Below are 24,772 nucleotides of genomic sequence, written 5' to 3' on the forward strand. Positions count from 1 at the left end.
CGTTCTGATTCTAATGGCCTTCTATCAGTATCCATCCGTTCGGTCACTATGGCTGCTTAATTTATCTTTTCCTTTCTTTACTTTTGCTCATTTCGAAGCTTTCGTATCCGAAGACATTTATCAGTTCATGGATTCCCTGAGACTCGAACACCAAATAATCCTTTTCATCCTTTTTCTCTGTATAGTTTCTACTCTTCTTCACTAGGTTTTTTAGACTTTACAAACCCTTTTCATCCCTCTACCATTATTTTTGTTCCTCTGTTTTCCTTTTCCTCTAGCGTTGTACAGTGTAACTTCAGTTAGTCTTAAAGGAAAGGAGCCCATTAGCCCGTAAACACACTCGCTACAACACAGCTTTAGTTTTAAGGGGCCGCGTGTTTTTCATCTTCATTTCTTGTGGGAGTCTATGGCAGCTCTTTTGAACCGTATAGTTAAAAGTTTGCCACGCTGCTTAGCTTCAGTATCCCAGCTGGCAATTATGGTATCTCTGTCTCAAACAGTCTTGCATTACCAGCGTTTTAACATGGCATGAAATAAAATGGACCCCGTTTTTTAAAGCCTTTTTTAATCTTAAGGCAAGGCAAAGTACTGATTGATAATTGGTAAAATGATTTCTTATTAACTGAGCTTACTTTTTGTTGATTGAAATGACTGCAAGTAACATATGAACAAGAACCCATCCTACATTTTTTTTTTTCTCCAGTTTCATGTAGTCCATATTAAACTTACTTTTTTAGATGTTTGTCTTTAACTAGGACTCTGTGTAAATTATAGTGAACATTAATCATCTCTTGGATGCTCTTTACCAACACTTCCTATATATATTTTAGTAAATATACGTAAAACCTTAAATAATACAAACATGAATGAACATCAGAAGGTATTGACATAAAACACTGGATGTCATTGTTAATCTGAGAAGATCATGGATTTGCAATGGACCAAAGTTATATGATTGTAAAAAAAAATCAAATCATTCCTTAATTGTCCCATTGTTTGGGCTTGGCCTTAGCTGTATTTTATTGGGGTTTTGGCCTATGCCGGCCATATTTGCAATTTTTATTGATAGGTGAGTATAGAAAGAGATCGAATATGGCAGAAAGTCAGGAGATTTGGAAATTTTTTTGTCTTGCATATGACTTGTTTCAGAACACGACAAGTTACTACTGCTATGTCTGACAAGCCATGCCATTTATTTTACCAATTTTAAGAGTCTAACAATAAAAAAACTTTTGTGGCTCTTTAGTTTGTCATTATAGATCAATGTAGTGCCTCGGTTTAAGCATCAAGTGAACCAATCATCTCTTACTCTTTATATATATATATATATATATATATATATATATATATATATATATATATATATATAACATGCATCAGAAGGAGCTGATTGGTTTCAGTCAAGTTAACATGCTAGTGTGGAAATAAGTACAGAGCTGATCCTGTGAGCTCTTTAACATGCTAGTGTGGATGAGGACTGATCCGTGTGTAGAAGAGAGGATGGCCTGAAAGTGGCACCTTCAGTGCAGTGTGAGAGCTTCTCTGTAAAAATAGTTGAGCTGCCGTCCCTGCAGAGCTCATTTTAATGGGGCCGCTGACAGCATGATTCATGGAGGAGCATGATAATGGTGTCCTCTGAGCTGAACCAGCTCTCTCTCTCACACACACACACACACACTGCTTGTATGAGCCAGACGAGCGTCAGAGGCCTGCAGGTATGGTGCTGGACGGCTTCCTGGTGTGAAACCCACACACATTCACTCATTAGCGAGAGGAGGAAAGGTTTAACACATCTGCCGTTTGAAGACTACGCTGAGAAAACACAAAGCTAGAACATAAAAAAGCATATTTTTATAAAATGTTCATTTCAAAAGTCCTCTGCCCTGTTATTATTCACATCTGACATTGCAGTACGGCATAAAATGTTTTTAATTAATAGTCTGTTTGATGAAAATATGGCCCATTCATACATGTTCAGTGAACAGCTCAGGCATTTTTCGATGTAAGAAACGTTATTTTAACGCTTGTCAAACGGCAAGAATAAAATATCTGCCTCATTTGTCTTACAGAAATGAATGGCATCTCAATTCATGTCTTCTGAAGGACTCGTACTGTATGTCTCCTTCAGAAGAGAAGCTACTGCTTTTCAAAGAGATCAGACGTAAAGGTTTCGTTTGATGGACAGGAAATTGGGTGGACAATGAAATAGAACTACAATAGTCTTTGTTACTAGTAACGGTCATTAATCAATCTTAGCTTCATTAAAAGCATGCAAACTTTGAATCTGCGTTGTTTAAATAGTTTTGCATAATATTATGAAGCAGATTTACTAAACGGGACCAATTAGCACAATTCCATAAAAGTGCACATGGGAGGACATTTTTACAGACAAGGTGCACATTAAAGAATATAAATGCAACATCTCATTTCCATAATGACCAGGGCAGATTACAGCCTGCTTTAAAACATGCTTTTTTTACTGCGGTAAATAATGGCACAAATACGGTTGAATTGAATAGTGCTAATCATATATCACAGTTCATGCTCTCCTGTCCCACCGTGTGTCTTCAGTGAATCCTGACAGTAGTTTTTTTTGAAGCCAAATGAGGATTTGAACAAGCTGAGATCTGGCCCTATGATGATTAGTGTCTGTAAAAGTTACTTAAAAATACTGCAATGTCTTGTGACCGTGACTTTAGCATAATTTGCACACTCTTTAGAAACAGGTTTCATTGAAAATACTTAATTTTTTTTATCTTTACTGTTTCTCTTCAAAATGTACGATGGATAAAAATGTGTTTGTACTCATTTAACAAGCAGGTGGGTGTCTGCTGTCTGATTCAGTCTTCAGTAGCTTGTTGTTGTCGTCTCATCGGTCCTTTTTCAACTTTGAAACAATGGTCTAGGCCATCTTACGGACAAACCAATTAGTGCCAAAAAGTCACAGCATGTACTGATGAAATTTGTCTCGCATTGTTCACATACTCTAGTGTACAAGTAAAAAAAACAGAAATGTTATTTAGGGTTAACTCTACATCGAGCTTAGCACTTAAAGAAATAGTTCACCCAAAAATGATTAATGCCCCTCAAGCCGAGGTGTATGTGACTTTCTTTCATATGAATCCAGCTGAAGAGATATCCTGGCTCTTCTTGGCTTTATAATGGCAGTGAATAAAGGATGTGTATCCGTCATGAAAAGGCTTCACGTGGCTCCTGAGAGTTAATGAAGGCTTTCTGAAGTGAATCGATGTATTTGTATAAAAAAAGCCGGTCCCACTTTATATTAGGTGACCTTAACTAAAATTTACATTTAAATTATAATTTGGTACAGTGCACTTATAGTGTACTTGTTTTTACATTGTAATACATTTTTAAAAATACCTATATGTTAGTACATCTGTAATTAATTTCTGTACTTTTATAATTACACAGTTGACTTATCCCTTTCCCTTTAACCCACCCTTAAACTTACCCATACCACCAAACCTGTCCCTAACTTACCCGTATCCACCTCAATAGTTTTACAACACAATATTTTGAATATTTTTTTTGTGAAAGTACATAGTGGTTAAGGCCACCTAATATAAAGTTTAGTAGTGTTCACCTGAAAGAGGCTCGAGGGTGAGTAAATCATGGGGCCATTTGCATTTCTGGGTGAACTGTCCCTTTAATGCTTAGCACCTGCATTTTACTTTTAGTTTTGCAGACAAAACAGAAACAAAAGAGACAACCAAGTATGTAATGAGGTTTAGAGAAACATGCTGGTGGCTTTTTTTTGGGACAAACTACACTGGGTTTCCCAAAGCATTTTGTTTTGTAGTTTGTCTCTCTCTCTAGTCTGAGTACAGATATGTTCCATTGATCATAACTTATGTGGATACGCTGGAAGAGTGAAACTTTGAATGTCGAGTGCCTAAGGCTATCAAAACTGAGTTATTCTTTGGGCTTTAACTAGCGCTCCATGGCTTAGAGCTGAATATTTCATTAGGAATATTCTGGGGCCGTGTCGTTCCTTCTCCTTCATTCATTAGGTCATTTGAGGCTACATCCTCCCTGCTGATCAATGCATGTTTAATGAGGGTGTTTCGCCAAATTAAGCTATGCAGGCCACATCGATCTAACTCCGACCTCCGAAGGATTGACGTCAGGTTGGAAGAGAAGGCATGAACCTCATCGATCAAGGGCGAAGAGTCAGCGCTCTGTCAGAAATCTCCCGCTGACCTGAGCTCCGCGGTGCTGTTAGTGCACTTACTGTAAGAGGATGCTGGGATTACATAGAGACCGGGGCGATGTGATATCCTTTAACGGGAGAGATTGATTGAAAGATTGTGTGCTCTGACCTTTTACCGTAAGCCTCGTTCTCCCTCCTCCTCTGGAGCAGTATTCTATTGGTGAGCCAGAGCGCAGCTGACCCTTGACCTCTGTGTGTTTGTGTCTCAGATCTGCTCTCAGCTCAGCGAGCGGCTGGAGAAACAGCAGACGGCCAACAGAGGAGAGCTGGAGAAGATCCGGGTGAGTGATGGCTTACACACGGCAGATATCCATATAGAAAAATATACGGTAACACTTTAGATCAGGGGACAGGCATTCACTCAGTACTAAGAGTCTTCCCTCAACAACATCCTAATTTGCTGCTGATTATTAGTAAGGTAGTTCAATTCAGGTGTGGGGTGGATTAAGCCATAAAATATGGTCCTGCTGAACAAGACGTTTTATAAGTAGACAATATGCTTGTGTAGTATGCATGCACATAGGTTAATAGGGAGAATGACTTGTTACCATGTGTACATATGGTACGTTATGGATACGATAGGAATACCAGCATATTTTGACTTTGTGGAGACATTTTTTTAGTTTCCCATGAGGAAAAAAATCCTAAAAATGTGAGTAGTTTCCTGTAAGGAGCAGAATAACAACACACACACTCTGAAGAGTCCTCATAAAACGTTTGTGTTTATGTAAAGCATTCACAGACAGATTAAAATTGAGAATTTTATTGAATCTGGCATCAAAACATAATATAGTTAAAAAAAAAACTGACGGTATTTAACCTAGCATAACAAGCAAAACAATGCTTTTTTTTTAAATGCACCGGCCAATTATGAAAACTGATTTCTCAAAAGTTAATTATAAACTGTATAGATGTTTCATAAGACTAATATATAAACCTGTGATACACTTTAAGAAATCTTTACATTCTGCTTGAAATCAGTAGTGCTTACATATATAATAATCCTACACTTTACACTTTTATTCCATATCTGTCTTTTATCTATTATTTAGATTCATGATCTGGAAATGTATTCAACAGTTACTGTATATTCAATTAGATCTCTTCCAATCTATTAAGTGTATTATCACACAAGGATAGGGTCACTGATGTACTGTAACCCTGTGGTGTGCTCACAAGGCTTCAAACGGACAGAACCAGCCACACACTCAATATTCGTTCTAGTTTCATGTCTTTAAATTGGAGATCTATTTCTTGGTAGCCCTGTTATAAGCAAGATGACGTACAAATAGCTGCTCACTTTATCACCAGCGCTTGCTGATGGCCCTGATCGGCCTGCCGGGCTTTATTTAGTGTTAACAAGCAGCTGATATTGAGAGCCTGTAATCAGCCAAAGCAGCTTAGCGAGGTGATCTCCAGGCTTACGAGGTGAACGTGTGCATCTGTACAGATGAAGGTGGAGGGCTGCGAGAAGTGCAGCATTCTCTTCAGTAAGGAGGGCCGCCTGAAGGTGCTCAGCGCTCCTAAGGAGGGCAGCGAGGAGGACACGGACGAGGAGAAGGAGGCGCTGAAGAACCAGCTGAGAGAGATGGAGCTGGAGCTGGCGCAGACCAAACTACAGCTGGTGGAGGCCGAGTGCAAGATCCAGGTCAACACACACACACACACACACACACACAACGTGAAGCAGATCGAATGTGTCCTTGTTGACTGCTGTGTTTAGATGTTCCACGTCATCTTCATCTCATAGTTCGTTCTCAACAATTTGCAATGCAGACTCGTTTTCAGAGGAAGGTCGATTTGTTGCTAAAAGACGTTGCGATGACACCATTGAGCAAAATTTTCACCGTAAAAATATAGATTTTCTATATGTTCATTTGAATTTATACGGAAGACCGTTTGCGCCACTGAACAAAGAATAAAAAAAGGTATACACTCACAATTACCTTATTTTCTCAGAATTGTGAGATATAAACTAGCAATTACTAATCCAGTTTTAAGAGAAAAAAACATGCAATTCTGATTTTAGAACTTGCATTTGAGAGTTTGTGTCACACAGAGGCAGAATTGAGATGAAAAAGCCACAATAACTTTATTTTTAATTCAATGGCAGAAACGGGCTTCCATAGATTAGTTTGTTTTGTAATGCACGTAATAGAATATTAAAGTATATTATATAATATTTAAGTACATTTTAAACAATTACAACTTATTTCTTTTTTATATATCTAGTAAACCAGTAATGCTACACATTCCCAACGATTATGCTTTAAGCAGTGTTCAAGTAGTTGGTATGCTCCACACGTCTCAGAGAAGTCGGTAAAAAGTAGGGCACAATCTACTCTTAGTATGAAATCATTCTCGTTATCGGTTTACGTACCTCTCATAATTGTTTGCAAGTAACTTTGAATGTCAGCTCGTGTAAACTAAAGGACCAATCGTCTCCCTGTGTTTAGGATCTGGAGCATCATCTGGGTCTGGCTCTGAACGAAGTCCAAGCCGCCAAAAAGACGTGGTTCAACCGGACGTTAAGCTCCATCAAGACTGTGACAGGAGCTCAAGGAAAAGAGAGCGTCTAACGAGAAACACTCCAGCCCCGTCACCAACAACTCTCCTTTTGTATAAACAGAAACCTTCCTGAAACACAAGTACTTACTGAAAGAAAAAGACTTTAACGCTAGTCTTTCTACTACTGATGATGTTAAACCGAGAGCTGACCCGGACACGCTCTTCTGGGGACGATTAACATTTCTATCTGCTGTCCTACTCCAGACTACTTGCACAAAGTCAACCGACGGTACGAGGGCTGCCGGAAAACTAGCTTACGTTATAGCCTGCCTTTCGTCGTTGTGATAAAAGGGCAGATTCGTGTGCATGTGTACGACTGAGGTCTGCTTTTATTGTACAGTGTGTGTGTGTGTGTGTGTGTGTGTGTGTGTGTGTGTGTGTGCGCGTGCGGGAATGCGTTGGCCAATATTGTGGTTCTCGGAGGAAAACAGGAAGTAGGTAGCACACTGTACATAGACTGTACAGTCAACTTTTAATTAGATTCCTCCTCAAACCACTAGCTGGCGCCCTTCTGATGTTAACAAAACAAGTGAACGGCGTGTGATGGGATGCCGGCGTTGCGTGTATGAAGCCATGCACATCTGCTCGTGTTTCACAGTAGATGTTCCTCGTGACTAACGGCAAGCACTTAACACCGGAGGGAAAGTCACCGCGCTGAGGGGAAGGTGTTTGCACCTTACAGACGTATTTATATTAATATCAGGCTTGCTAGAGTTCTTGTCATTGTTAAAGACGACAAATGTGGCCGTTCTAAAAGGCACTGGGTTGTAAATAGCTTCGTTTTGTTGGTTTTTTTTGGATTAATTTTATATTTCGACTTTGGTAACTGTACTAATGTTGCCTCATCGTACTGTGCTACAGATTATTACTCATGTTTTGCTTTCGTCTGAATTTCAAACTGCTGTCTGATCATTACATGCCAAATGTACCTTTTACCCAGCATTACATGCGTGTGGACGTGGTAATAGTGTAGGATGCATTGTGTAAACCTCCATGAATTTCAGTATAAACCTATGAACACGTCTGCTCTGGTCTGATGTTTTCATTTCCTCTTTGAAAGGAGAGCTGCTAAGGATTTGGGTTTCGCCATTACTAATTGTTTCCTGGATTGATTTAGGATTTCAGTCGCTATTTCTATAGGCTTTGCTTTTTGGCGTCGAGACTTCAGCCGACTCTACTGTAACATGAATTATTATTATTTATGAGCTTTGTAATCAGTACTAACTCAAGCGTGCTGCTTGCTAATTAGAGTACTCACCTTTTCATGACTCGCTGTTATAAGAATCTGTAATCTAATAAGAAAGTTGGTTCTCATAATATGCCTAAAAAACACTGCAGAGTTAAGAGATGTTAAGTTTCCTGTGTAGTTGTATATTGAGTATAATATCGGCAGAAACTTCTCCAACATCATCATTTAAAAAGCCAAATTATTGAAATTTAAATTGCTTTCATCTTAAAATTTAAGCAAAGCATGAGAAGTTATACAATTTCAATTAAAAATAGGTAAGGCTTTACAGGGACGTCCTATTTATTTACAAAAAAATAATTTTGAAGCATTTAATAATAATTACTAGTATCAAAAGATGTCTGTTAATTGACTTGAGCTGAAAATAACGACTAAAACTAACATTTTATTAATCAACATAAAAAAACGCATAGTGTTTTGATAAATATATAATTGTTTTAATATGTATGTGCTCATGAATATTAACTAAAGTCACGCAGGAGACAAACATGAGTTGCTCATTGGATGGCAAATAAAGAAATCCTGGCAGGGATCTTGATCTAAAGATATTTATGAATATATAATAACCTTTATGAGACTACCTGACTTCCAGGAAAGTTTCTAGTTTAATCAGCACCGTTTAATAAATTAATTTCATAAAGCGCAAACCAGCGTTTTTGGATCAACGACTGAGACGGCGGAACACGTCGCTCATAAAACTTTAAAACAATTATATTAACAAAAAAATCGCTAAATAAATACAAATCACGTTGTTAGTGGCGCAAGAAAGTCGCGAAACTTAACACGCTAGAAAATTCGAGTAAGAGTGAACGTCCGAACGCGCGCCCTTTACTAAAAACTCGACGGAAATGTCGTTCAGACTCAGATTAGAAACACTGTGGGGTTTATGCGAGTATATGTGTGTGATTTATGTCGCCGTGTACCTTACTTTGAAGCTGAAAGCGATGAAAAGATGATGTCGTGTTTTCTCTCACAGCTGCGTTTGATGTGTCGTGACGTAGAACTTAATACTATTTCCGGTTCCAGTCTCCGCTATTTCACAGCAACATAGAAGAACCTAGAAGTCATGTATACTGATTGAAACTCTTCTCAGGTATTCTAAGGGAAACATTTCCAGTATTTATGAAAACATTCCTCTTTTATGTAATGCATAATCATGGAGTAAATCTTATTTAATAATTATATTCTAGCCTAATAATAATCAGTTTGGGACGGATGTATTTTTATATGCATGAAAAAAAATCATTAATTTTTCCATGGTGAATAAGCAGAAGGTTGTTTCGTGACCAGTTTGAAATACCAGTAGAGGGCTATATATTAAGCAGCTCTGACAAGTAAATGGGCCGGTAGTCGCAGCGAAGTGGTTGTCCTACAGCATGTCTTGTAATATCATTAAGCCTGTTTATAAGCGCGGCATGCTAACTTTTTAAATAGCACGTGGTCCTGTAAAATTATCACCCTGGGATGATGTGCTAAGCAGGTTTGGGAATCCTGTTACTGGGAGTTACCTGGCCTCAGTACAAACCCAAACGTCATCGCTGATGAAACCAGACTCCACAGCTCACTTGTCGCTCGCTGGTGAACGTGTTAGGAGAGGGAACGCTAATAGCACTCATTTATTCCGAGCGCGGGTCTGCCTGGTTTGTGCTTCAGCACCTCAACCCAACCCTAGCGTGCCTCCAGCTCCGCCCAGGTTTTGCTGACACAGGCCTGCTGTTATGCTTGCTCAGTCATCCAAAATAACTTCCAATGGAGGCGAGGAACAGCTGCAGAAAAAAAAAAAACTGCAATGGTTTTCCCAGATGAGAGGTGTCCAATAAACAGCTGGGATCTTTTACATTCTGGCAACATGTATTATGTCCACTGTCATGCTCAAATACTTGTCTTACCTCACCATGGCTCATGAGGCCAGTCATATAGGTCCGCTCCTGGTCCATTTTCCACCTCAGACCCCACTTTGGCGTTGAAGGATCACAGTGTAAAGCAACAACTTGGCTGTAGGCCGCAGAAGAGCCTGATCAATCAGCGAAAGCATTGCGAGATGTTTTATCTGAGAGAAACCGGACCCCTACCATTTCATCAGTGCATGTCATAGAGCGCCAACATTCACCGGAAAGTTCTTTCCATACTTAACCCACCCAAGAGTATAGATTACCAGACTGACCATGACTAAACCTTTCAAACCCAAGCACGTTATGCCCCAGACATCCTTTATTTTGAGCTGAAAGCTCTTAGTCACTCTTGTGATTCCAAACCAATCAAATGACTTGGCTGCAAGTTTGTGTGAAACATCACCGATGTCATCTCATCTCATCTCATGGTACTTCATGCACACCGGTCCGAGTTTGATTTACAGGACTGTTTGCTCCATTGCTGGACATGATTTGTATGGATTTGCATTCTTCAGATGGCTTATAATTTCACCCTTGCTGCAAGACAGAATCTCGTCGCCCTTCTCATATTTAGGACGTCAATGTTATGGCGAGCACTTAACGCTACTAATCGCAGACTAAGTGAGTTAATTATAATACCATTATCTTCCCAAACAGCTATTATCCCAGAGATACATTCTTGCACAAACTCATGCAACAACGAAGGACCTGTGGACTTTTGTTGGCACCGATCTCCACAATTTCGTGCAGGGGTTTTTTGACATTACGTTGGCTCAGGCCCCTATAAATTGGGGGTTGTCCCCATCATTAAAAATTGATTTATAGGGTTTAGATTCCTTTGGGATTGTCCTAACATTTCCCACATTATAGCTCCCTGGCTTTTATGACATGAAACCGCTTTGACTCTAATGCCGAGTTCACACTGCACAATTTTCACTCACTGACAGGTTTCGAGAATTCGCAGACAAATGAGACGAATCGGTGCTTGTTCTCTTGGACACTGGAGCTGTCGTCGAATCAAAGTCCTGCTGGGTGAAATGAGTTTATAGCTGATGACTTCAGCCAAAGAGAGTGCAACAGGTCAGCAGGAAGCTACTGGACCACAATAACAACAAATCTCTCCAACCATTTCCTCTCACATCATCTTTGTTTTCCTTTTGCTGCAAATCAGAGACTATTGAGGTATTTGACTGGCTACGTGTGTTCTTGCGTTCGTGTAAGCCTGATTCACAAGTTAGCTTGTGATAATGTTTTTTCATTGCGTCATTACGTCACTTCATAAACACAAAGAAGCCTAGTATCGTTACAGATGAAATTATTGCATGTCAACAAATCATTTTGAGGGTCGATCGTAATCAAGAAAGGATTATATGAGACACATGTGAAGTGCTTCTGATTACAGATAGCCTGTGATTACACTAGATTTGTATTTTAAAGACAACCAAAAGGAAGCATCATTAGCTTTTTGGGTTAAAAGAAATGATGTTTCTTACAATTAGAGATTGGGGTGAAAATTCTTATTTGGGTCATATACTCCAGACGTAGACTGCGCCGGGAACACAACACACGCATGGAAGATCGTTTCACAAGGAGCTGATTTCCACGTTTTCAAACATAGATGGTGAGAAAGACTGCAGCTTTCACATGAGTTAGACGGATGTGTCTTACGACGCTAAACACTCTTTTAAAAATGTTAAAATTAGTTTAGTTTTTTTCAATTCACTCTGCAATTTCACATAGGTGTGTTTACAAAAAACACTTAGATATGCGTTTTTTTGTGAGTGACCATGAAGTCCACAAGAAGGCAAATTGACATGATCTAGATCTGGGACAGTCCCACGGTCATTTAAGTGCTTGATATCCTTGCTTACCCAGCATTCCCTCCTTCTTCTTTCATGTCCACTCGCAATAATCAGGGTAGTGATGTTTTGAATGTTTTACTGGAATGAATCCAGACTGTGAGGGATGTATGTACAGGGCATTCAGTGGATTCCCAGGGAAAAAACACTTCCGTAATGTAAATAAAGTTAAGTATTCTATGCATACTTACAACCATCTTTCACTCAAGTGTAATACAAGTGCTAACTAAATAGATTTTTTTAAATACAAAGACAGTATGTTAAAGGTGCATTTTAGTTCATGTTCATGGGGTCTCAAAATTGCACACTGCTAAATAATATTTTTTTTGTACATTAAGTACGAAAATAGAGCGCTTCAAGTACATTATGGAAGTGTACTAGTTTTTTTTTACCTGGGTTGTACTGATGTTTATCACATACTGATTAAGCAGCTGACGAAAACACTTTTAGGAGACAAAAGCTCCTTTGAAAGTTGCCAGTTGGCGAAAAATAACACGATCTGGGACCGTTATAGGGTGTGCGCCGCAATAAAGACTATTTCTAAAACGAGCGTACGCTCAGATTTGATTGTAGAGCCAAGGTCTGAGCAGACGTGTGCCCTCGGAGTACTGCAGGTTTTTGCAAATGTAAATTATGATGCTCTAAATTATAACGATTAAGGACATTTCAAATGTTACGGACATTAATTAGGAGCAGTTTTCAAGGCATTCATTTGCGTGGAAGTTCAGCCATTAGCGGTTCATAGATTTCTTATCGTACGTTCATTCTATGAATCACATGTACGCGTATCAGAGAAATGATTGTAAGATTCAGTTTAGGATGGTTTCAGCGCAACGTTATATAAATGAGGCCCTATAAGCCTATCCCTAACCTGACCGAGATCGACTCACTACTGCCCTCTAGCTTCCTGGAGAAAGCACACAAGAGACACAGGACAAAATAGACCACACATCAAAAAGAGTTTAACGTCTTTATATATTTATTTTTTTAAAAAGGTTTACACTTTTTAGAGATTTAGCACTTTATTTTAAAAGCATAAATTATGGCAATAAAGTGACAGACAAACCACTATAGTATTTTCACAACTAATAGTTTGAAATTTGATACCACGGCTAGCAAACATCTACTGCTGTCATGTTCAAGCACTGCTCGCTCACAGAAGTTGTGCACAATCACCATTTCACATTATATTGTTACCCTTTATAATATCTCAAATCTAGATAATTTTGTGTTTATATCATTTGTCAATAAAAGTGGTGAAATGGATAACTGAGAATCCCCGCAGACTGCTTTCAGTCGCAGTCCGACACAAGAGTATTTACAGAACGAAGAGCACGCAAGCGAGGATCTGCCATGCTCGTGAAAGTAAAAAAATAACAGAAAATAAGCAGAAAAATGGGCATAAGCACCCACAGGAAAAACGAAACGAAACAAGAAAAACCCCACACGCGCACACAAATCACACAAGTATTTTTTTTGTGATGTAATTTGTATCGGTGTATTTGGATGCGTCTACAAAGATGCAGTTAGCTCTTCTATGAAAAGTACATTCTACTACATAAATACATTCCAAAGCTAAACACGGCTCTATTGCTGGTTCAGTCTCCAGGACCTTCAGCGTCCCGGCTCACGCATGGACCAGCTCAAATGACGGCCGTCCCCGTCTGCCCCGGCTATATGCAGGGAGAGATCGGAGACGTGGAGAAAACATTCACTTCAGCAATTCATTTTGCAAAGCTTGCTCAAGCTGAAACTGGATCTATATTTCTGTACTTACATCGCAAGCTCGCAAATTGAATTTCCAACTCAAGTCCCACACACAAGTCCCTTTCCTTCACGACGGGATAAATACTCCACCACCTAATTCTTTCAGAATTAAGACTCAAGTAGTCTGCTCGTACTGATAAAGCACCAACATTATAAAGTGAACATCAGTGTGTATTTGTGGGGAAATGCCTCTTTAGAACTAAATCTAATAGTCATCGTTCTGTTACATGTAAAATTATAATGCCATTTCCCCCTAGAACCTAGTTATTTGTTGATAAATGAAATCCTAGATAAGTAGATTTTTTTAAATGATGTACTGGTTCGATCAGAGGCAACAGTCAAAGCAACTTTTCAGAGCCAATGTTGGGATTTCAGTCTAGATTTCTTTTGAAATGGAAGAGCTTTGTTGCATTGGCTACGTCTACGTTAATCCAGATACAAAACCGTTTTTTGCTCACACTGAAATGTCAGAAAAATTGCAACGCTCCCCACGAGAGCACACATAGTAATGTTCTCACGCTGCTCTTTTCATTTGCAGTGCCCTACCGTTTACTGGTGTGTCTAGGTTGCACTCAAAATGTTTGATCTAAAATGCATATTTTGCCGAAATACAGCAAATGCGGGTATAATATTAAGTAACATTTATCTTCAGCAGCAAATAACGGGCGAATGTAGGTTTAAAAAACATCTATCCGTAATGCTAGCGTTTGCACAGTCCACAATGCAATGCTAAAACAAGCACTTGGACAGCATCCTCAGCTCAGGACGAAAGCATGGAGGAAGAGATGTATCTGGATCAACTGCTTGAACTGCTGCCTCCTGGCTCTTACAAATGAACGCAAGAGCGCTAAAATAGCAGAAGCGTTATCTGTGTTGCATTTGACATCTACCTGAGCAGAACTGCTGGAAGTGGTATACAATCTTGTGCAAATATCCAGGCCCCCGCCTACAAACGGTGACGTCACACCCAAGTCACCAAACAAATAAAGCAAACTTTCAATGGCTCCCGAGAAAATCAAGCCTGGTTTGTATCAGTCAGACGAAGCCTCTCTGGGTCTTTTATTGGAATTTTTTTCCCACTTCGTTTCGCAGAGATGCAGCTGTGCTAATGTCTTCTCCCTACGACGGACCGCTGAGATTCAAACACAGCTGACGAGCTCCGCTCCACTTTGATGAGCAGAATTAAAACCTAAACTGAACTAAAATATGAGTCCTCACAACATATTTATGAAGACCATCTGGCTGCGGGTGCCACCCGGGGAAGCGGGCTGGCATGAAGAGAGACGTATTTGCAGTTCAGGAGATTCAGATTCTGGTGCTTCCTAAGCACTGCAGCAAAACAATGCAGCTACGTCTGCTGTTCATCAAGACAAGCTATATGGCTTCTTGCATTGGATTTGGATCGGTGAAACATTCCTTTATTATCTTGAAATATGGAATGTTTTGCAGCACGTTTGAGAAATCATATTTCGAGGTAATCTTGGTCAACATGAAATGACGTTTGCAACTGGCTTCTCTAAACGCTCCACGCATGTGTATATTTCCAAGCAAACAGGAAAAAAACGAAGTGTAAGATTGGGATAATTAGACGAGAGGCACTGATAGAGTCACTGTGGATGACCGTCAGATGAAATGCCAATAAAATGAAGGTTTTGATTTCATGTTGACTTTAATCACCGACAAAGGGTTTTGTGCTCTGCAAACGAATTAAACAAAGAACATGGAAGACTTTCAATCGCTGCGATGCAAAAATGAACACATTCTCCACCACGCTTAGTTAGCCCTCTGTTTTACGAACTCAATATAACGGTAACAGCATTAACTCCCAGTTGTCGGTGGTTTGCACTACGTCATGCTGGTGTGGCATCGTGGAGAGGGGCTTGTGTGTTTGACGATCATTCGTAAAAGCTCAAAGAAAAATAAAGGCCATCTGATGTTGTGTCACTGCAGGGTCTTTTGATGCGCTTTTCTCTCAAATCTATTTGCATTTCCACACAAAACTTACCCATACAAGACTTACCAGCTCTAATTCAAAACTGACCGAAGTCTCGTCTGGTTGGGGAACAGAAAAATGAATTTGTTTTGAAAAATATTCCACTGAATGAAACATCAAAAAAAAAAAAATACATTATGTTAAACAAGTATATTTAAACTGATACCGTTATATAATGCATGTTGTACTATTGCTTTTATTAAACTATCACTGTACTATTACTATTAAACTAGTACTATTCTGTAATAATTCTGTGATTATATCCCATCTTTTCCTATTTGAGAGCTACAATATTTCACATTCAAACACAACAGCTAAAATATGACTGAATACATGGGGAAATTTATATAAGGGGACACATTCAGTGTTTCTGGGTGGTGAAGTATGTCCTGTTTTTGTGACATTTTGGGGCCTTTCGGTGAGAAATCGTGACATTCCATTGGTTACTGGATGCACAGTAACATATATCAAAAGTATTTTGACATACAAACATCAATACATTACTACTGATATCGTTTAAATCATCTATTCTTATACACGTGGAGGTAACAAGTGAAGGAAATTTTGATATAAAAGTACTTTAACAATATGCATTCAGACTACGGTTATACAATCCAGCACAGCTAAAACAAGATCATCAAGTTATTTTCACGACTGTGCTCTGTGGTTTATATCTGGGAGGTTTTTTTTAGTACTGTTATTAATTAGATAGCCTAAAGTTGCGCTACAACAGACCTGCTGAAGAAAAACGCGAAAGTAAAGAGCCATCTGCATCAACAGGCCTGTTTCACAACACACGTGCGCGTCGCAGTAAAACAAGGTGCCTTTTCACTTGCAGTTCTAACCAGAAAACAGCGACTCTTTTATTGAATACTTATTGGGAGCTTGCCTTTGGGAATTACTACCTGGTCTCATCCCATAAACGTACCTGGGCGCACTTTTTAGCGAGACACGAAATACGTACCAATAAGCACATATCAGTGCAGCTTTCAAAAGAAATTAACACTATTCCTAGAGTTTCGATGAATAAAGCCTACTTTTCACACACAATTACAAGAAGTATATTATATTATGACTTTAGAGCAGATTTGAATGTTAGCATCACACATATACAGCTTTATATATATATAGACGGTACGTTTCCTCTGAAGCTCGTGATAGCGTTGCACTTAGGTGTTGGAGAGCTCAAGGGCCAAATCCCGAGTAACTGCGGTTCAACAAAACGGATTAAATCTACATAAAAGGAAGCTGAAATGGCACGACTGCATCCACAAATGCCTTTTGATATTAGTTTTACATTTAAGACTATCAGGTTTAGGGTTGGATTCGGTGTAGGCCATATTTCCAATATGACAGAGCATTAACTTTTAGCCAGAGTCCCCAGATATTAGACTTTTAAGCCATCGCGATATGCAACTGAAGCAACACAGCAATACTCACCTATACCAACGTAATAAAAATGTGCAAGGGTTCACGCGTTAAACCTGTGTTTTGTGTTTTAGCGCCAACTGCGTAAAGGTACGTAAAATGGTGTTGCACAAAAAGTGCACAGGGGTACATATTTTTATGAGACCAGGTGGACAAAAATGGATGAAACTGAAAGTCTACACAAGGTTCACATCACGTGTGCGTCTAAATCTCAATGAATCTACACGGAACGGAGCCCAAAAACAAAGTGCAGTTATTAACCGCTTCAATGATCTCGATTCAGCCAGATTTAGAAGCACTTATTTTTGTGCATTTTTCACTGTAATGCAAACTGCCGCGTTCAAAGCATATTTTCGGCAGGAACAGGCACAGCACAGATACTTTGCAGCTACGCTTCTGCAATGCAAGCTCATGCTGAATGGGAAATAAATACGGCTAAATATGCACCACCTTTGTGCGCGTGTGAAACAGACCTGAGAAGAATGACCAAATGAAAAGGCAAATGAAGGGCCACCTATGCCGCATTAAAGAGTAACCTGTGCTTCTGCAGGGGAAAGTGAGGAGTGACCGGGTCACGTTAGCTGCCCCTCGTAGCGCGGTTACGTGTACGAGTATGCACCTCTGTCAACGGCCAGAAAGAGTAAACCAATCTGCCGTCGGATGTGCTTTTGAAAGACCTGTGTGTACGTCTGTGAGCGGTGGATGTAGGCGGCACAGCGGCCAGATGTTTGGAGGACGACCTCTTAACCCAACCAGAACGCCAGACTTTGGTCAACTGAGCAAAAAACACTCGCGCAGATCTGGCGCAAAAACACGGCGAAGCTGCTCGAGTCTGAGAGAAGGAAGCATCACTAATCTACTACAGGTAGATTTAGAAAAGAGCTTTCATATTGCATGTTCACAAGAATAATTTACGAGATTAAATTGCTTAGCATATATATATATATATATATATATATATATATATATATATATATATATATATATATATATATATATATAGTCATATACTGTATATATAAAACTGGAAGAAAGTTATATCCTAGTATAATGGTTACATATCACTTTTGCAATTCTAAAATAATCAATACCAAGAATATGTATATATATATACTGTATATAAATATACATAAGTACATCAGTATATCTACACATATATATTTATAGTGCCGTAGACCATACATATATATATATGCATGTATTTATAATATAGCCACACATACACATGTGGTGAATATACAGTGACAATGACTATATTGCAATGCCAAGTTTGAGTAAGACTCAACCGAACATTCACATCTCAAGTAAGCTTAAAGCCCAAAAGAGTTCAAGTGTATTGCTATATAAGAAGGAACCGAAGTCCCCGGCCGGTTTTTCGGGACGAGCAAGTCAAATAGAGTATTGCTTTTGTAAGATTGGTGCGTTTTTGGATCCTTAGATTGGGTATGGATGGGTTTGGGTGGAGAGTGTATGAAGTTTGGGCCGTTTCTGTGCGGTGGAGACAGCCTGGTCAAGCCTGGAGTGGTACGACAGTTTAGAGCCACACAACCTGATGGTTCTAGAAGTCAGAGAAGAGATCTTGAGGACCCAAGTGAATAAAAAAAGGAGCGATGGTCCGCGGCTGGTAAAAGGGATTGTCAATGAAAAGACCACCTACAGTGAGGACAAGAGCAGAGAGAGCTGCGATTAATGATGCGGCCCGGCAGGAGGCAGCGGTATATACATTCTGATGGACGGCAGGAGGAATGGGGTTAGGGTGTGCCACAGGGGTGGATACTAGGGTCTCTGCTCTTTCGGGCTGTACGTGGGGTTTTCATTGCACCGGGAGCGTCTCAGGTTAATAAAAAAGACATCAACAACTTAAGCTGCACGGTTAACTTTCCGACAAAACGGAAAAAACAAAAACTTGGAGCTCATTCGTTTGAGAGAAGGCAGAGGAAATGTGAAACGTATGTGGCAACTCTGAGGTTTCCATACAGATGTAGTTAGTACATAACTCTGACAAATCAGATCCGTCGTGATTTTGGAGAGAGTATAGTACAATGACAGCAATCGCTACCAAAGAGGACAGGCCATTGGTTCGGAGTGGACACCGTGATGAATGCGACGGATCCGTTAACGATGGATGGGAATATCGTGACCACTCGTATCTAACCATGGAGATGGAGTTCCTCTTTGGTAAGCGACGATCATGACCCAGCCGCAAGACAGCACAAGCATCGTCCAAATCGCCTTCAGCGCTTTACGAATAAAAACGCAGAAGGGTCCTTTCGCGCCCGCCCCCCCCTCCTCTCAATTTACATTAGATTTTATTCTTTGGGAGGCTCGTAGCTCAAGAACGGGGTTATTATACAGTAGTTAACCAAAACGGAAATGACGTCATGTTAAGCCGACGCACTAAAAACAACGTCAAAAAGACAAATCGTAAGTGAATTCAAAATCGAAGTGCGAAATCTCCCGAGACCTCGATGTGAATTGGCTTGTGCTGGTCTTAGGAGGAGTATGAAATAACATCTCACACACAATAAGACACTCACCAATAAGTAAAAACAAAAAAAGGACAAAAAGACATTTCAGTAGCATGTCTCCATGGATCCCTTGTTGCTGCTTTCGATTCTCCGCTGTAAGGCTGTGACTGGAGCTTCCGGTGTGTGTCCATGTGAGGGCCGTGTTTATCTGTGTGATGGTGTGTTTCTCTCCACTACTAACCTCTCACTGGAAGAGTCTGACTAACCAAACCTCTGCGTAAACCGCCTCATGATAAGACTAAAATTGAAAGTCGAAATCTTAAGTGTCCAAAATGTCTGAAAACACATTTTGCTAAAAAGGACCGTTCCTGGTTCAGTAGATGCTGTTGATTATCACAGAAGAGAAGCGACTCGTCCCACAGCTTGAATAACTTCATTAAAACTCTGCACAGTAACGCACTTATGATTGAAGTTTATTGCACTGGATTTTTACAATAAGATACGTGCATGTTAAAATTGAGTCCAAATGAAATCAAATCAAACCTTTTTTGCACAAAAAAAGTGCGTTAGAGTGACTTTACAAACCGAGGGACGGATCAGAATGGTTTTCTGTGGTCATCAACGAAACATGAAGAAGCTGTCCGTAGAGAAAACATTACGCTGAACCTGAAACTTCTGAAAGCATTTGAAAACTAAAGGAAGTGTAAATCTAGAGCTGCTGAAACACACAAATATCAAGAGTTCTCAAACACACACCAGTCATCGCTTAGCGGTTCATGAAGATAAAGGTTTATTTGTTAGCAGTAGTATGAATTATAGATCTATACATCTTAAACACAGCTCCTGATTTCCAATACATAGATTAAACCCGTCACGACAGCCTATTCCCATTCTACAAGAAAAACACAACCATGATAACAAAAGAGAGGCTGATATAATTTAAATTTCCAAGAATGAGGTAACAATTCACAGTACAAATCCTTCAAGTTTTCTTTCTGAAGAACATAAAACCTGTATTTGCTTAAAACCAGAAGACGGTAAGAGAAAAAAAAAAAGAGCAAATAAAAAGCACTTTACAAATACCCTTATAGCTGTCCCTACACGTGACAGGGCTGTGCTATCTGACCTTCCCTTCTCGCGTACATTTACGCTGTGTGTGTGTGTGTGTGTGTGTGTGTGTACATGAGTGTGTGTGTGTGTGTTAAGTAGGCTCCTGAGCTAAAAGAAAGAGTAGTGGGGGACGGGGTAGGCGGGCACTTTCATGACGGGCAACAGAAGCATTCTCTTGGGCAAACCTAGAGAGAAAATGAAAAGAGCACTCCACATAAGTCCAGGACAAAATAAAAGACCTGAGGGTGTTTTCTTTAAAATGAAGCTAATGCCAATTCAGTCTCATTGTAGCAAGGGGACATGAACCCAAGAGAGCGGAGGAACAGGAAGAGTGAGGTCAGGTGAAGAGAGAGGGCAGAAATCAAGCATTAATTCAGATAGGAGATGACACACATGTACCTGCTGCCTAATGTCATGTGACACCATATACACATACAGTTGACCTTCTGGACTACATGGTATATTCAGTCATCTTATGAGTAGGGCTGAGTTATATACTGTACACGCTGAAACTCAGCATACTTATACTGTGATGATTATTATATATATTTGATATTTTCAAGAGGTTGCTCTGGATATAAGCTACATTTTAACTGAACAATAACAATAATTTAACAGTAAAATTACAGTTAAAAATAATGTTTTCAAGTTTTCACCTAATGCAACTAATTTTATTACAATCTATAAAAATCGCATGATTATATACAGTTAATTTAACTAATAATAATTTAGTTAATATATTTTTTTCACACAAAATTAACACTACGAATTGATCGGTTTTATTTGATTTACAATGTACAGTGGAGCTTTGCACAAATAAACATTAAATCTTTTTTTTTTGTACATTTTATATTAATAATTATATTATCACATTTGTTTAAAATGCAAACAAATATGGTTTACGAAACAAAGCGATCAAATATTAGTTACAAAGTTCTAGTTTTTACATTTATTTTCAATTGCAACCGTCGCTCCGAAAATTAATTTAATTCATAATATTCATTTCCAGAGTTCATTCGCATTAAGAAAAAAACTGCTTTGTACTGTCGCGTGTTTATATTAATGCATTTCATTTTCAAATCAACTTAATATTCAATATATTGCCCAGCCCTAGTCTTAACTACTAGACAGCGCTATCTAATTGAAAGTAATAAAGCTAGAAGCTTAGCGTCGTGTGAATTGTGGGTAGGGGCACATGGAGGATTACAGGAGTGATCGGCCTGCTGGCGCTCTTATGTGGAGTGTTCATTCTGTGCCGTGTGTGTGTGTGTGTGTGTGTGTGTGAGTGTGTGAGAGAGAGTAGTGGTCGTAGTCTCACAGTCGTTCCCATTTAGAAATCCCAAAGCAGCAACAGGAGGAAGAGGGTTGGACAGCGTAAGATGACTGGTGAGAATTACTGCATGCACACAGCTCTCAGGCACCAAACCGGAGAGACGTCAAAGAGAGGGGCGCACTGTTCTCTTACAGCACAATACCGGGTTTCACCTTCCACCTAAAGGAACAGTCTTTATGTGGCAGGCAGAGACCAGGGCGCTGGGAGCAACCCCACATCCACCCCCCACCCGCCGCCCTCGTCCTCCGAGAGATAAACACACCAAACCCAGCAAACACCCTCCCCGCTGAGCCCACCTCACCTAGTCCCCCCTGCACATAAGGCTCATTCAAAGCATCTTCATCTGGGCCTGACCGGAGAGGCGCTCTGAAACCTTTTGTTGTGTCCCGGATCGCATAATCAATGAAACTATAAAAACGTCGCTAACGTGACATTTCAAGACTTCAGAAAGAGCGTGGTGAATTTTAAACGCGAAACATGAAGCTAATATTTACAAACGAGTGACGCTGGCGGCTTCGAGCTCCGTTTACGTAGAGGTGTGAGAAATGTATCGGTTTTGCTGAAACTAAAACTAAAGCCGCTGAATTTGGTTTTAATTCAAAGAAAGCTGAAGTAAAACACTTGCCAAACATTTCAATTTAACTAAAATGAGTGCTGTCAAATGATTATTCGTGATTAAAGTTTTTATGTGTGTCTTCTGGGTATACTATATATATATATATATATATATATATATATATATATATATATATATATATATATATATACACACACACACAGACAATAAAATTATTACATGTCTCTATATTTGTATAATTGATATTAGAAATAAAACTATTAAATATATAAACAAAACATATTGTAATATATGGGGTTAGGATTATCTGAAATATATACATGCATGTGTGCATATTTATATAAACACATAATAAAAGGTAATTATTTTACGGTTACACCTATTAGTCAGCTTATTAGCATGCATATTAATTAAGCACATATTAATGCCTTATTCTACATCCCTAATCCTACTCAATACTTAAACTTACCTACTACCTACTAACTATTAATAAGCAGAAAATGATAAAAATTATTTATTGAGGGAAAAGTTGTAGGTAATAGTTAGTGTTTACTATTCTAAAGGGTAACCAAAAAACCCAATGAAATTGATAAAAGCGTTACTTTTAATTTTAAACGCTTTAATGGCATATAAATAACACTGCTCTACTGTACAGCGTGTAAAAGGCGTGATAAAAGTACTCTATATGAATCAATAGGTCAAACGTACTGCTGGGCTTTTGAAGCGTACATCTGATGGACAGTGTCCCGTCCCATGAGGCCATGCGAGAGGAGCCGGGACTGTTCCTGTAGTATGTGTTGGGTTCAGATGAGGGAACGTTTGGAGATTCACCAGTACATCAGTTCAGTGGCATTGATTATTGAATTATGCCATATGATTTTAAGCAAGAAACCATAATAAGAGACATTCAAACACAAATTTGAGGGGTTTTAACAAAAATAATGACTTTTTAATAAATCATCCGAATTCTATGAAAAGTCCAAATCAAGTCTACAATGATATCAACTCAGAGGAATGATATTGTTGTTATCAGCTACTGAATATATTTTTCTCTGGAATGTAGCGACTCTAAAGACTATTGCACACTGAATCCGAAATGTTCATATGCATTATTTTTGTATTCATCACCATTTCAAATCAAAATGCGCTCTACGGATGCAAAAATGTAGAAAACTAATCTGATCCAAACTTTTTTGAAAGCGGTGTGAGTTTTTTTTCAAACGTGCAAAGGTCCTTGCACACCGAGTCAGATTTTTTTAATATATATTCATCATCCTTTGTCAAAAATCTTGCGACGGATGCGAAAATGCAGAAAATTTAACCTGAGTGATGATTTCCGTGACGGAAGACAGTTTCAGAGGCAGTGTGTAAACGTGATTTTTTTCTTCAACGTGCAAATACTACAGACGAATGTTATGCACACAACATGCGATGACCTTAAAGTCTGTATTTTCGTATGCATTTGTTTTTCCAGCGTTTTCCTTTCCTATCGAAATGCTTGTTACAGATGCGAAAACACGAAAAACTAAACCTTTTCCTTTTTTTACGGTTTTGAATGCATGACTGTGATTGGCAAAACACGTAGTCACGTGTACAGCAGACTCTAATAAAGTTATCGTTAGTTATTCTTCCTATTGTAAACGAGTCTTTAGACGTCACAAAATAAATGTTCAATGTTGTTCTTAAAAAAAAAAAAAAAACTAAAAATGTATCTTTTAACTCAAGTTTAGCTATAACCCATTAAAACGACACGTAATATGACTCTGTAGTTGAACTATCCCTTTAAAATGCACGCGCTCTATGTTAGCCCGTGTTTCAGAGCGTGATCTTCCTCTCGACCCATCATGCCCAGCGGCTGCTTTGAATGGTGTAACTGTGTGCTGTAGACGCTTACAGAGCCGCCCAGAGTCAGGAGAAACGGGCCAAGCGTCGAGCAGGCAGACTAGACGAGCAACGTCACACTCAGGCCAGGTGCAGCAAGTCTTGCTCCAACCACAGTCAAGAACCAAAAGGTTATGGTTCGTTTCCATCGTCCAGGGAGTCATTTCTCTACGGGATTCTCTGGGGACGTGATTTTGGGGTTTGAGAGCCCAATCGGAGAGCTGAACGGGGGGTAAGCGGGGGCAGATTTGGACCCTAGACCCTGACTGGAGGAAGGGAGGACGGGAAGGAAGGGTACGTACCGTATGCAGGAGCGGCGGCCGCTGCGCTGTACCCGTATGGAGCTCCGAAGCCTGCGAGAACACGGCATTCATCATACACGCTGAAGCGTTAACCTGTGACCTTTGACCTCACTGTTA

The 24,772-nt window shown here is 39.4% G+C and overlaps 2 protein-coding genes across 14 annotated transcripts in view; one reads left to right on the top strand and one right to left on the bottom strand.

Moving 5' to 3' along the window:
* The window catches only part of LOC122352732 (rab GTPase-activating protein 1), a 70,136-nt gene extending 62,314 nt beyond the window's left edge, over positions 1 to 7,822 (top strand). For all 5 annotated transcript variants that reach the window (XM_043250303.1, XM_043250307.1, XM_043250305.1 and 2 more), the window contains 3 exons: positions 4,441 to 4,512; positions 5,682 to 5,879; positions 6,688 to 7,822. In XM_043250303.1, the coding sequence (XP_043106238.1) occupies positions 4,441 to 4,512; positions 5,682 to 5,879; positions 6,688 to 6,810 (393 nt within the window). In that variant the 3' untranslated portion in view covers positions 6,811 to 7,822. The remainder of the gene's footprint in view (positions 1 to 4,440; positions 4,513 to 5,681; positions 5,880 to 6,687) is intronic.
* A 4,930-nt stretch (positions 7,823 to 12,752) lies between these two features.
* Positions 12,753 to 24,772, bottom strand: part of LOC122353188 (spermatid perinuclear RNA binding protein) — an 84,814-nt gene continuing 72,794 nt past the window's right edge. For 6 of the 9 annotated variants that reach the window (XM_043251143.1, XM_043251147.1, XM_043251138.1 and 3 more), the window contains 2 exons: positions 24,656 to 24,706; positions 12,753 to 18,637 (listed from right to left, as the gene is read on the bottom strand). In XM_043251143.1, coding sequence (XP_043107078.1) covers positions 18,543 to 18,637; positions 24,656 to 24,706 — 146 coding nt within the window. In that variant the 3' untranslated portion in view covers positions 12,753 to 18,542. Of the gene's footprint in view, positions 18,638 to 20,218; positions 20,748 to 24,655; positions 24,707 to 24,772 lie in introns of those variants that run through there. The other 3 variants (XM_043251145.1, XM_043251144.1, XM_043251146.1) reach the window with 2 other exon arrangements.

This window comes from Puntigrus tetrazona, chromosome 10 (assembly GCF_018831695.1).
Source record: "Puntigrus tetrazona isolate hp1 chromosome 10, ASM1883169v1, whole genome shotgun sequence".
Classification (NCBI taxonomy): Eukaryota; Metazoa; Chordata; class Actinopteri; order Cypriniformes; family Cyprinidae; genus Puntigrus; species Puntigrus tetrazona.